General features: G+C 30.2%; 2 protein-coding genes across 4 annotated transcripts in view; both read right to left on the bottom strand.

Moving 5' to 3' along the window:
* Positions 1-6,911, bottom strand: part of LOC119605973 (solute carrier family 41 member 2) — a 64,464-nt gene extending 57,553 nt beyond the window's left edge. The window contains exon 1 of one of the 3 annotated variants that reach the window (XM_037959330.1): positions 6,737-6,911. The gene's annotated coding sequence lies outside the window, so the exon portion shown is untranslated. Of the gene's footprint in view, positions 1-1,520; positions 1,536-6,736 lie in introns of those variants that run through there. The other 2 variants (XM_037959332.1, XM_037959333.1) reach the window with 2 other exon arrangements.
* A 1,781-nt stretch (positions 6,912-8,692) lies between these two features.
* On the bottom strand, positions 8,693-12,805 carry LOC119605982 (late secretory pathway protein AVL9 homolog). The gene is made up of 4 exons (XM_037959340.1): positions 12,429-12,805; positions 11,343-12,366; positions 10,035-10,623; positions 8,693-9,963 (listed from the first exon to the last, which is right to left on the bottom strand). Exons 1-4 carry the CDS (start codon positions 12,501-12,503, stop codon positions 9,327-9,329), a joined length of 2,325 nt encoding a protein of 774 aa, XP_037815268.1. The 5' UTR covers positions 12,504-12,805; the 3' UTR covers positions 8,693-9,326.
* Between the last annotated feature and the right edge of the window lie 1,579 nt (positions 12,806-14,384).

Here is a 14,384-nt window from a genome sequence, read left to right as displayed (position 1 = left end):
TTGTTCCCAACTTGTTCCCAAAAAAAGTTGGATTCTAAAACCCAGATAACTACCGTTCAATTGATTAACTACCATTTTAACCACGATCTCAGATAACTACTATCTATCCTACCTCCAAAAATAGTCTGTAGTCCAAAATATCTGTAGTCTCTCAGACTCCAAAACATAATGTCTGCAGACAACCAGCAATTTCTTTATTACCTAGACGTAGTCTCTCAGACTCCAAACGACTTTCTTAGCGCTGTAAGGTGTATTTATATTTCCTTAGTATGAAGAACTATATAACCGGACCTAAGTGTTTCTTAGATTTTGTAAAACAGCTGCCTTCGATCTCTCTCAAGACTAGTCTGAAGCTTTTAGACCGCATTCAAAAAGGGCAAATGACCTTATTTGAAACCATATAAATTGATTTCTTGGAACATACACCGAACGTGTCTTGCTTATCACTATTTTAAAGATATTACCATGTACACTTTATAAAAGTGATCCTGCTATCATTATTAACAAATATGTATGACGTAGAGTATCACAGCCATTAGTTATTAATCTTTTAATGAATCATTCTTAGAATGGTTTTTCAGCCAGTGTCTTCCCAGTGGAATACAATATGTATCACTTTAAGTCTAAGTAAATTGCAAATTGTACGAATTTTATTTGTTGCCACTGTATATTTTTAATACAACTAAGTACATTCATATTCATACATACATATATGTATATTTTTGAGTTCTTGTAGAAAACCATGTGTTTATTAATTGCAAAAAAACAACAACAAAAAACATTAATGCCACATTGAGCGAACTATTTAAAAAAAGAACTGGGCCACAAAAACACTATTTTTTGTTGCTAAGTTAAACAAGGAAAATTATGAGAATAATTAAACTATTTATGTAGTAATTTACTAACAATGTTGTTTGTAATTAACTTTATTTTAAAAATATTTTCCTAAGAAATAAAATTGAATTAAATAATAATTACAAAAATTTATTTATTAATTTAACACTTGATAAATATGCATTATTGAAACAAAAAAAATGAAGTCTGAATGTCAAATGTGATTGAAACGTTTTGTAAACAAAAGCGAGAAAGAGAATGTTAAGTGGTGAAGTGAACCCAAACAAAGTTTAATTTATAAAAACACAACAACACTTCCTCTAATGGAATTGCAATACGAAAAAAAAGAGTTAAACTCGTAATTAATTAAACCCTAATCAAAATATCAATGAATGACAATTAGCACTAAGAAAAACAGCAGGTTGGCTTAATTAACATTTTTATTATTTTTAAAATAATTTTGTGGTTTTTGTTATAATATTTTAGCCATTTCAATTCAATTGTAATCAACTTTTGCAAAAACAATAAAAAATTCAGCCCCAGCAACAACAACTCTTCACAACAACTCGTCTCCTCTTAGTCTAGTTCTTTTTTTTTTCTTTAATTAAATGCTCTTTTCTGGTTTCTATTTTTACATTTAATGTTTTAATAAAATATTATGCATTTTTTAATAAAATTATACATACTTTTTATAAACACTGCACGGTTCAACTAATTATAATTAATTTTAATTTTAAAATTATCTTTAATCAACAACAAATTTTCTTAAATTTTTGCATTTGAAACTCACACACATTTGTATTCATTGAAAGTTTTAAAACTGAAGAGTAAAAAAATAAATCTTTTGTTTGTCTGATCGTTTTCTTGTTCTTTTCTTCTTTTCTCTTCTCTATGTTTTTATTTTTTTGCAATTTGTTGTGTGCCGTGCTGTGTTGTTTTATTTTTGCGGGGTATTTAAAGTGGAAACATTGATAAAATTAATGCAAAAAAGAAAAAACAATAATTTCGATTTGTTTACAAATCGACAACGAATATTGGCGCACGCTATTTGCTAATATTGATCTTTTATGTTTAATTATAAACATTTATAACCCTAGACACAAACCAAATTTGTTAACAGAGCTCTGTTTAAATGTTAACATAACAATGTTGAACATTTACAATATATACATTTTTATCACACGAACAAAAATTAAGAAAATAAGACAAGGAAGTAACCTGTGCCTTCAAAAGATTTTGTTGGAACAATACTCAGCAGTTCAATGCCTCCGAAAAAAGTAAGTAATCATTTCCACTAACGCCTATCCACCTGGTTAGTACATTAAAATCGGAGACAGTAGTATTTTTACTATCCCCAAGTAATCTAGTGAGTAGACACTTAAAAGAAAAGGCTCATTGCCACGTATTGACTTCTTAAGAGTAGCTTTACGACTGTCTCTTAGTAATCTATGGAGTGATGATTGACTTTCTCATAGTCCCCTGGGTAGTCGAGTGGCTAGAGGTAACCCTAAGTGGTTTGGGACTGTCGTCACGAACTGCTGGGAAATTTTATAACAGGAGACAGTCGTCTTTTAACTGTCCGCAAGTATTCTAGATAGTAGACACTTAAAAGAAAAGGGTCGTTGCCAAGAATTGGCTCCTTAAGAGTAGCTCTTAGTAATGGAGTGATGATTGACTACCTCCTAGTCACCTGGGTAGTCGAGCGGCTAGAGTTTATTTTTCAGGCTCGTAGCACTAGATATTTTAAGTCTCTAGTATGAACCTAAAGGACTTTTTTATATGACATGTCCGGGTATTGCCAATACTAATCAAATACCCTGCAAGCATTATTGAATTATATAATTCATTTAGGTAAACCCCAAACTACTCCCTTGTAAACATTATTGGACTAAATAGTCCGTTTAGTAGTATTATGTAATGCAGCCGTGGATCATGTTTATTTTCTTAAACAGCATGGTCCATAGCCTGCATTGCATAGGACCATATTGCGGATCAAGTACTCTCATTATTTTAGCAAAGGAATATCATATATGTATATTTGGATTAGTTTTGGACCAGTCCCAGCGTGTACTGAGTACTATCCATTTTAGCAGGGTAAGCTAATAAATACGATACTCATATTAAAAAAATCACATCTGTGAAAATTCCGTATATATTTCAAACCCACAATAACCTAAACATATGCATCGGTAGACTTGATTTATAATGCTTGATATCTAAATACTTTAACACATTAAGGTGGAAATTATGAATAGTTTACATAAAATAGTTTTAGCATAAAATTTATAACTTATATACAGTAGATAAATAATGATTTATTGTAGTGTTATCACAATTTTTTGATTATTCGGTATTTGTATTCCTGTACCTTTGCGAGTACGACTGCGGACTAACAGACCCAAGATCAAAAAGTTACTTAAACATAGTTTTGTTATTACATATTTAACTCCTTATTCATAAGCAAGCGTGTTTCCATGCCTCCAAATCATGGTGTTAAAATTCCAATGTATAAGTAGTAAAAATCCATTAATTAGCATTCATTTGCTAATCTCAACCGGTATTTAGAAATATCCGCATTTAATGTCTAAAACAAAGTTTGTTGGGTTATTTTTAGAACACCTAAGAGACCTATGGTTTTATGCCAAAATTCAAACATAGTTGCTGTGGAACATTTATCAGAGTACCTCTAAGAGGTAAAAGAAGTAAACTTCAGGGCCACACATATGTATTTAGCAACAGTCTTTGTAGTTGTTCAATTACACAGTATTACATCATATCGCCCGCATTGACGTATTTAAAATTTGATATTTCTTGTCCATGGATACACGGCAATTTGGCAACAGCAAGATACAATTTTTATTGTTTCATTCACAAAGTTGTAAAAACAATTTCTTTTGATGCACATTGATTGGTATTCAATATAAAATGTTTCAATCTTTGCTGTATTTATAGAACCAAGCAAATATTATAAAGTTGTTGTGAAATCTCATAGATTTTTTAAGATCATTATACCAAACGGGGATCAGTTTATGGACCCTCTTTTTAACCATTAACGGAAAATATATTTCGATCGTTTTATGAAGTCAGATTTCGCTCAGAGCTTTATTTTGAAGTAGACTCTGAAACTTATCGTGAATTGTTTGGCAACATTGTGATGTAAACCTGACTATGATGATCAATCTAGCAAACAAGTAAACCTACTTCCTAGCTCACCAAAAGCTTTTAACGTACATATGTGTAGCTGATGGTCCAGAAACTTTTTTTGACATTGCCCACGGAAATGTCTGCTTTTAATGTTATAGTCAAGGTCCGTATTCTAGACCCCGGTAACTATTTCACGATCGATAAACACATTCTCCAGAGATTTATTTACAACTTTGCTATCAGTAAATTACTCTGCATTAGCTTGATATGTAGTTAATGGTAACCATTTCTATAGCTCTATCATGCTAAACCCAAACCCGAATTAAATTTATATTGACTAGAACTCAGATTTTAGCATGATCGTGTGTTATGTATGTTTCCATGATTTTGAGCCATTAAGTCGCATTGCGGTATTAGTAATGCCAGACATTCTTATTATAATGTCTGGTGTTGTTCAGTTTAAGATCATAACCTTTGCTCTGGGTCGTGATTAACACAACTTTCATAACATCTTTTTTCTGCAGATTCTTTTCACAAAGGCAAAGCTCAGGAAACAAACTTTCGGGTCAGGTTAAACTTAAATAGTGTGAATGTAAATGGACCGCATATTTTCCCCAAGCCTCACTGTAGGGCCCCAAGGGAGATTCTAATAAAATACCATTATTCATTAGTAAAACTATAAAAAAATTAAGCGGTTTTTTAAACTTTAAGAAACTTTCTTAATGTGGTAATAATGAATTTCGAAAAGCTTAATAATTAACTACACATATCTTTAACATCCTGTAAGGGAAAAGCGTTGCAATACATATGGCAACACAGCCAATAAGTGCGTCATTAGCAGTGTTGCCATATACTTTTTTGAAGAAAACTTTTTATTTTTATGAAAAAAACTTTTTTTCAACAAAAACAACTTTTTTTGTACTAAAATTACAAAATACCCAAGAAAAATTAGTGAAAAAATTTGTAAATTGAGGAATTTTAAATAGCTTAATGATAATTGGTACAGAACTTTTCTTTAACATCAGTAGCAAGGAATTACTGGATATTGTGGTCTTAGACACCATAAATTTACACTTGAAATGTCATGATGAATCTATGTAGATTCTGTGTACTACAAGAGGAAACCTCTGAACTTTTGTAACTACCCGTCATTGGGAACTCGAAACACGAAGATTTTATCTTACCCAGACCCAGATGATATCTTCAAAAACTCACCGATTAATCCATTTATCTTCATGCGCGAATTTAGCCTAGTATGGTGAACCAATGGGCTGCAAAAAATCTCTACAATATGGTCGAAGTGCATTGTGTCCTTAACGTCTATTCTAAGGTAATCAACACCGGTCAATTTTTTTCAGTTTTTAGGTATATCTCGAATATTAATGGTATAAAATATTATTTTGTTAATGGTAAACATTGTTTTTTTATTTTAAACTTATTTATTGATTAAATAAAATAAAAACTGAAAAACTGTATAAATTTTCAAAAAACTTTTTTTATTGGAATAAAACTTGAAAACTTTTTTGAATCTCAAAAAACTTGCAAAAAAAGGGAAAACTTGACATATGGTAACACTGGTCATTAGACTAGAGTCTCTTACTAACACTCTCTCAGATACTAAATAACAAACACATTTTAAGAAGAAAATCACTTAAAATTTTAGTAAATTAACGGAAAATAACACAAATTTCTTATAATTTTTTCAATATAATACACTGTATTATCAATTTACAACAAATATTCTATTATTTATTTCAAATTATTTAAAAATATAAATATATTCACCTAATTTTCTTCAGAAATATCCTTAATATTCTGGTGTTTTCTATAACTTTAAGTGGCAACACTATATTACCGTAACACTAAATATTTATCTTTTTTATTCTCACTTTTAACATTTTCCCTTAATTGCTCTTATAAGGAAAAGAGAGACTTTAACATTGATTTTTCTTTATGCTATTTTTTCATTCAAATGCTCTTTTTTTAAATTTTACTTAATTGTATGCAAGTTTTGTTGTTGTTATTTTTTGTTTCTACAATTCCTTTGTATGAATGAATAACAACAAACATTGTTAAAATAAGAAGAAATTTCTTGTTATCGATTTTACCAAAAACAACAATAATAATAAACATACTACTATTGTTGTAGACAATAATGTTGCCGTTGACGTCGTCGTTGTATTCATTGTCGCATCATTACACTCTAGGGAAAAAAAACACAGACAGGAATGAACAGGAACTTTAAGAAAAAACTCCATGTGCAAAAATATGCTAAAAAATAATTTCTTTCTTTTGGCTTTGTACAAACGCCCTTGGTTTTTTTTCATCCTTTTCTTACGTTGTTAAGTTTTTTTATTTATGTAAATGAATTGAATTATAAATGTAAATGAATTTCACAATTTAAATAAATTTCACTAACCAAAATTTTAGCAGAGGGATTAATTAAACCTTTTATTTTTGTATTTTCCTTAGTTACCACTCACGAAAATGTATTAAATGGAAGGTATAACTTTTATGTATAATAAATGAAAAAATTATGCAACAAACTTTAAAGTTGTCTGTCTTCTTGATTTTTTCTATTTTTTTATTAAAACAACACAAAAAACACCTTGTGATTAGAAAATTGAACATAATTTTTAACACAAATTAACGTAAAAAAGCATTGAATTTTTAGGTGAAAACTATTGCACTTTTCTTTTTTTTATCTAAATTCAAGTAAAATTTATTTTTTTTATCTAACAAACAACAAGAAACTTACATCTTTTCCAGACAACTTTAGTCGCGGTAACAGCGCGAACTTGAAGTTTACCACAGACTTCATTGACTTGAAATTTCAAACTGAATAAACGACTCTTCTCGCACTAAAAGAGCCTGTTTGTCCAAAAAAAAAACACAGAAGAACTGCACACAAACACACATGCAATCTCACTGGAAGAAGACAACAAAAACAGCAACAACAAAACTAAAATAAAAAGTAGAAGAATAAAAGAATGTTGCCATTTGAAAATACTCAACAACAACAAACATTTTATTTTAGTAGACAACAAAAACACCAATAAACACCCATACTAACATAACGGCATTTATTAAGGGTGTTGCAGGGTTGGTTATATAAAATTGTTATTTTCTTTAAAGTTTTTAGGGGATTTTCTAAACACATGGTTAGTTGGTCTTTCATTATAAATTAGCATTGTGATACACGCTATAAAGTTTGTTCTAATTGGTAGTTTTCTAATTAGACTTAATTGATAGCAAAAAAAAAACATCTTTGTAGTGTTGCCGGATATTGTTTGTTAAAATACCCACAAATAAAATAGGTATTCCTACAAAAACCCTAATCGTAAGAAAAAGCAGAATGCTTTACGATAGTAACTACGTTTTTGTAAGTTGTTATTTTAGTGACGAAGCTTTGAATCGAAATGCAGAATACCAAAGTGGCCAAACGGAGAAAATTTCGATTCGAATTGAAATGCAGAATAGTTGTTATATTCGAAAAAAACTAAAAGTTTAGAATAAATTTAAAATCTTCTTACTTCCAATATCTCAAATAAATATTTAAAATTAATTTTAATCTTCACATGTTCCCAAAAAATCCTTAATATTTTAGTTCTAAATTTGATGTAAAATTCCGCAAATCTGGCAAATTTTGTACGGCATCCTTTTTATTTCCATATTATTGAGTTCTCTTAGTTGTCAACAATATGCATACGAATGTTTTGTCTTATGCTGTTAAAGTAAATATGTACGTAGCTGTTAAAATATGCATACAGGGTTGGGAAAGTTGATACAATTGTACTTTTATTGCTAAAGTCCAAAACAAAATCAATTATTCTAACTTTGTATACCCTACACCATCATAGTGAGGTGGTTATTATACGTTTGTGCTGATGTTTGTAACGCCCAAAAATATTGGTCCTACACCCACCTTAAAGTATACCTCGGAATTACTTTCCGAGTCGATTAAGCTATGTACGTCAGTGTGACCATGCAAACTTTGTGTGCTAATATGATGAAATTTGGCACATACTCTTCTTTTGAATGAAGCCAAATGAAAATGGTTGAAATCGGTCCATTATTTCGCATTACCCCCATACAACTGTACCCTCCGAATAGGGCTTTTGAGCTTATAATTATGTGAAATGTTGTAGAATCTCTAAAAAAACTGACAAATTCTAATTTTATATAAGATAGGACCATATTTACCTTTGCCCCCATATAACCCTCTTTCAGGAAATCACTTTTTTGGCAACAAATATTTCGGAAATAAGGTAAAATGCTTTATTTTTAGAAAATTAATCCACGTTTTTAACATATTCACTGGTGTAGGATATCATATGGTCGGCCATGTCCGGCTACACATGCTTACTTGTTAAGTATTATATCTAAACAAAAATTTCCCAAAGAAATCTTTAGCTATCAAGCTCAGAAGATTCACTCGCTCAGGCTCAAAATTTCTTCGAGATATATGTATTTAGGGAATTTCTTGCTTTCAAGCTCAAAATTTTAACCCAGAAATCTCTCTACTACTAAAAATTCTCATTAGTTTAAGAAAAATTCCGCTATCACGCTCAAGATTTGCTGCTGATTTACACTAAATAGCAAAAATGTCCCTGAAGATATGTATATCTCACTAGTTAGCTGAAATCTGAAACCTTTTCAAATGAGTATTTTTTAATAAAAAAAAACATTTTCTCCTTTTTATAGTTTTTTTTTTAGCTTTGGCTTTTTGCTTTTCTTTATTTAAACATGTTATTTTAAAAAGTTTATTAATTTTTTTGCATTTTCTTAATAAATCCAGTTCAATCAATTATACAAATTTGTTTACTTTTTTTAATAAATATTTTGTGTAATTTTTCTTAAAGAACATCAAACAAATAATTAGCAGAATGCTTAACAATTTAAAATATGCATAAACAACTAGGTGTGAATTAATTGAAATGCACTCAATAACTGACAGTTGTGCTAATTCGGACTTGATCACACAAAGTTGTTATAGTATATATTAAACTGTTTTCAAAAATAGGGACTCTTGTGGTATAAGGGTAACGAGGGAGTTAGAAGAGAGATCACCAAAAATAACTTATCAAAAGTTATAGGAGTAGCATTCTAACATTATACTTTTTTTGTTTAATGTCTACTACCATTTTTAAACGGGATTATGGGAGAGGTTATTATGTACTTATATAAAAATAATAAGGTAACAAAAATATAAATTATATATCATATATATCGTATATAAATATCGTAATGAGAAAAAAGATGCACTGAGGAGTTAAGGGAGTTGTTATAGGTCCTGTTTATAAACACAATGTCAACGTTAACGTCAATTAATAAGAACGATTTCTTTATTATACTATAAAAATAGCCCCATTTGTGCAGGTTGTAGTGGTAGTAGTATTAGTAGCAGCTGTCGTATCATTTGCCTCAATTGCTCCACAATTCTTTAAATGATCATTTTGTTTATTGTCTTCTTTATCTAGTACTTCAGCTTCTTTACCTATTTCTACAATGCCACGTCGGGGTTGTGTTTCAGGGTTAATAGTTTGATTTTCATTTGTATTTATGTTAGGTTTTATTTTATCCAATTGATTTTCTTCCATTAATTCTTCAGCACTATCAATTAGTTTCTCTTCTTGGCTGCTATTGGTGGCTTTATTAATTGGTGTGCCCTGGTTTGATTCGTCCTCATTGATTTTCTTATAAACTACACCCTCTTCGGTGTGTACACTAATACCTACTTCAATTTTATCTTCATTGGAATTATTTTGGAATGTAACAGAGATTTCCTGGCCACGAGTTGCATTGGCTTCGGCCGCATTGCCAGAATCTAAGGAGGGGGATGCCGAGTTGTTAGGCGTCGTAGTAATGGAGGACCACCAATAGGAAAAGGCGCCTTTAGCTTGAGAAATGGCACCGCCCACAGCACGACTAGTGTTGTTAACAGCTTGATTTATTTTACGGCCACTTTCACTGTTTTGCATGGTTCTTTAAAAGAAAATTAGATTAAACTAACAATATAAACCTAAATATAAACCTTTAACTTTTAGTATACTTACTGTGCCAGTTTCAATTTCATATCCGCCACCGATAAAGTACCCGAAAATGGATGTCCTGCTGGCAATTGCTCAAAAAACTCTGTATCCGGTTTAACATCAAACCATTCTTGAAAACATTGTGTCTTTTGAAATGCATTCATGAAATTTATATTAAAATGATCAGCATCTTTAGAGGTGGCATCAGTGGCCACTGTGGTACGCAATAAAGCCAAAGTATAACCTTGAAATTGATTACGTATCCAATGTTCACTACCCTCGGCATCTTCTTTGGGCGCATGAACATGTTTCAGCAAAAAATCCATAAATCTAAGATCTTCTGTAGTTAAAACTAATTGTTTTCTTAGTTCTGAATCACGTATATCGAGATTGCCATTTTCAATATCCACCAAAACCTCGGACAAGTGGTGTTTTTGTTGGAACAATACATTAGAGGTACCAATAACATAACTGAGTACCGAAGGATCAGTGAGAAGATCCATATATGGCAACGAGAGATAAGGCAAGCAAAGATTACCACTGGCAAATATTGAAATGGGCGCACGATACTCATCCGGATTGACCATAGTTAAAGCGGTGAGGGTGGCAATGGCTGGAAAAGAAATGGAAGAAATTTTTTAGGATTTATGTTAATAAACGAAGTATCTTAATATTAAGCCATAATATCGCTATTTATAAAAATTGTTAAGAAAACTCTAGCAATGTGGGTTTATCTACATTCTAGACTTCTATAACTAATGCTAAACAGCCCAAGATTTTCTAAAGATCTAGCGACAGATTTCGCTCTCCAGCTCAAGGTTTCCTTATGAAATCTCGCTATCAAACTCAATAATTCCTCAAGAAACCTTCCGCTATCAAGCTCAAGATTTTCTAAGGAAACTTTTCGCTATCAAGTTCAAGATTTCCTTAAGAAACCTTTTGCTATCAAGGTCGAGATTTCCTGAAGTAACCCTATCAAACTCAAAACTTCCTCTAAAAAATGCTTATTAATAAAAATTAAACTTTACATTGAGTAACTAAACTTTTTCTTATAAGTAAATGAAGATTAATCTTAAAGAACATTTCATTTTCTTTGTCCTTCAATATCACACATATGTTTTTTTGGATGAATCATTATAACATTTTCACAGTTTGGGTAGGGTGGTCTCTTACAAGATTAAACTTTACCCCCGAGCAATTCATTAATTCAGCTGTAACAATATTTACTTTATCAAAGGTTTTATAAAAAAAACAGTATTTTTTATATAAAACTTAGATAACAAAATTTCATTGTAAATATAAAAATAATCATGAAAATTATAATATACTTACATGATGTATCCTCACTGGGTTGTCGGGTAAATGAATTACTACGTTCTAAACGTTTGCTACCACCAACTTCTACCGATACATTTGTCAATGAAGAGGCATCTGAGGCCTCAGCATCCTTACCCGTGGGTGTGGAACTGCTATCGCTATTATTCGATTTAATACTTTCTGTAGTGGCGGACATAATACTGCAAGAAGTATTGTCCACACTATCACCACCACCGCCACCAACCACAGCAGTAGCACAACTATCAATATCAGATGTCAAAATAGGCTCCTCTTTTTCCGTTTTTAAATCCTCCTTTTCCTCAAAAGCAGTTTCAACTCCCTCCCTACAATCGTCAGCTTTAATTAAAGATTCTGTATAATCCGGCATGGGTGATAAGGGACGTGAAGTTCTAACACAGGCCACCTCTTGAAAACCCTTCTCCAAGAGTCGTGGTATCAAAGATGAAATGCCCAAAATCAAAGCACACATATTGCGTACCGGGGAACCAAAACATACCACCCGCCTTTGGAGCAGAAACAGTTTAAATAATTGCAAGGTTTTGTGACGCCATTGTAGAACAATTTCACGTAAAGATAAACCCACATGAAAATGACGCAGTGGCCGACGTGACTCATCGCTCAGTAAACAAGCATTCAGTTGTTGATAAGCCTTGACCAAGAGATCAGTGCTAGAAAAATCGCCTGTTTCAAAAAAGGCATCAGCTATCAATGCTAGTTTCACCTCTATATAACCGTATATGGGTAAACGGGCCAAACAACAAACAGATTTCTGTACCGTACTACGCGTAACATCAGCTGTACGTATCTTCAGTCTTTCCACAGGTATTTGACGATAACACGACACACCATAAACACTTTCTGTAGGATCTGTTAGACTGGGTAGATTAAAAAATACTGTGTCCTCGGTGAAATTGTGTGAACCATCTGGCAAGGCCAAGGTCGACAGATATTTCCAACCAGAAGGGCATTCATTTTTGCCCGTTGTACCCTTTACCAAAGGGGGGTAGGAAAATTCCACCTACGTTAAGAAGAAATCTTATGTTATAAAGAAAATTCCGGATAACTGTCATTAACTCATACCTGACAACCCAATTTATGATGAAAACCCACTACCAGAATATGTAAAATTGGTGGTTTGTTCTCGGCAGAATCCATAATGTTTTTCTTACAACTCTTTCCCTGTTTTTCCTTTTTCGTTTTCTGTTCTGCTGTGTAAAATTATAAAAATCAATGAATTGTGTTTTGTTTCAATTGCTGAACTATTGTCTGCTGGAGGAGGTATTTTTTTGTAGTTTTTATTGTTTTTCACTGATTACAATTCAATTGTTTTATATATTTTTTAAATATATAAGTTCTATATATAAGTACGTATTAATTTGTTTATTTTTCTTTTGCTTTTCCTTCTATAAAAAAAACTTTTGCACGGTTTTCTATTTCTTGTATTTTTTTTTTGCAAATATTTTGTCAGGTTAGTGTGGTTAATTTAGTGACTTCTTTTTCATAGGATGAAGAATCATTTGAAGCAATTCTAGCGATTTTGTATGAGAAAATTATAAAATTAGTTTTTTTAATTCAATTATACGCACTAAAAAGTTAAATAACAATATACAATATTTTATAAACATTAAAAAAGGTAATATTTTTATAAAATTAACTAAAAAATTAGGCAATTATAAAATTGTAAAAAAAATTTTGCGTTTTTTTTTTGTTAACTTTTTTTTGCAAACATTTAGCCGGTTCCGTTTTGTGATATAGTGACTTTACTAAAAAGAAAGAAGTTGGAAAGAAAAAACGCTACAGGGGGTGTTTGTTATGTTTGCATTTGTATGGCATCTCACAGGGTGTTAAAGAAATGTTTATTTTTAAAAGGTTGTCAACGTTATATTTAAAATATAGAAAAATTTGTAAAATTTTTCTGAAATTTAAGGAAATTTTTGTTTTTATTTATATATTTTGAATGAAAATATTTGCTATACATTATTTATCTTAAACGAAAGATACTTCAATTCATTTGAAATACATACATACTTTATTTTTGTCTTGACGAAAAATTTCGAATAAGGTAACGGATGTTTCAGTATCCTTCTCAATAGGTATTGAACTGTTATCGCTATTATTCGATTTAATACCTATGGTTTAAAAGTTTTATTACCAATAATTGTTGAATTAGGTTTAATGAAATCCTAAATGATTGGTTTTATGTTTGATCTAGAATCCAATTTTTAGTCGAATCATAAAATGATCAAACAATTTTTTAAATTTAGAAAAATATTACTTAACAAAACTTTTAATTTTTGTTAACATTAAAATTTTTATTTGAAAATGAAATGAAATTTCATTAAAAATTTACATTTTTACCAAAAGTACCCTAATTTTCACTAGATAAATAAAAACAACAAACAGATTTTATATATTTTTTTAAGTTTTTTTATTTTTTTTTTTTTTGTGTTGTGATAATTTCGTTTATTAATATTTTTTACTCGTTTATATTAATTTACGTGATTTCTTTTTAATTTTTTATTTATTATTTTTTTTAGAATATTGAGCGAAGCAATAGAAAAAAATGTTCGTGTATTTGGATCTTACTTTTAAAAAGGACATCAATTTTTTTAACAATTCTATCAATTCATAATTAAACATTAGACACAGTTACCAAAGAGGCAGAGAGTCCTGTAGCACAATTAAACGTTAAAAATTGTTGGCAAGATTTTTTTTATTTTTTATAATTATTTTATAAAAAAAAAAAACAGTTTTAAAAAAATTGTTTTAAACTTGGCTCAATATATATATAATACATTTATGTATTTAAAAATGTGTTTGGATTGGTATAAATGATAATTATTATATGTTCTGTGTTATTTTTTTATGTATATTACAACATTTTTTTTTTTTGTGTTTCTTTGTTTTCTTTTTTTAAGTACTTAACGATTTTTAAAACCAAATATTTAAAATAAAAAGAGATTATAGCAAAAATTGTTTAAAAAAAATTACAAGCCAAAAGTTTTTTTGCATAAAAATAATTTAAGTTTTAGTTCC

The sequence above is a fragment of the Lucilia sericata genome, unplaced genomic scaffold (genome assembly GCF_015586225.1).
Source record: "Lucilia sericata isolate MDLA Ls3-8-SP2 unplaced genomic scaffold, ASM1558622v1 Contig000544F_arrow, whole genome shotgun sequence".
Classification (NCBI taxonomy): domain Eukaryota; kingdom Metazoa; phylum Arthropoda; class Insecta; order Diptera; family Calliphoridae; genus Lucilia; species Lucilia sericata.
The sequence above is the reverse complement of the archived record's forward strand: the minus strand, read 5'-3'. Positions and strand labels throughout refer to the sequence as shown.

What these genes read in the sequence shown, in the direction of transcription:
- LOC119605982 (XM_037959340.1), bottom strand. Translation starts at nt 12,503, where the DNA reads ATGGATTCTGCCGAGAACAAACCACCAATTTTACATATTCTGGTAGTG. An exon ending in ACCCAGTGAGGATACATCAT is followed by an intron (nt 10,624 to 11,342) that starts GTAAGTATATTA and finishes TTTCTTTTCCAG; the next exon opens with CCATTGCCACCCTCACCGCT. An exon ending in ATGAAATTGAAACTGGCACA is followed by an intron (nt 9,964 to 10,034) that starts GTAAGTATACTA and finishes TTTCTTTTAAAG; the next exon opens with AACCATGCAAAACAGTGAAA.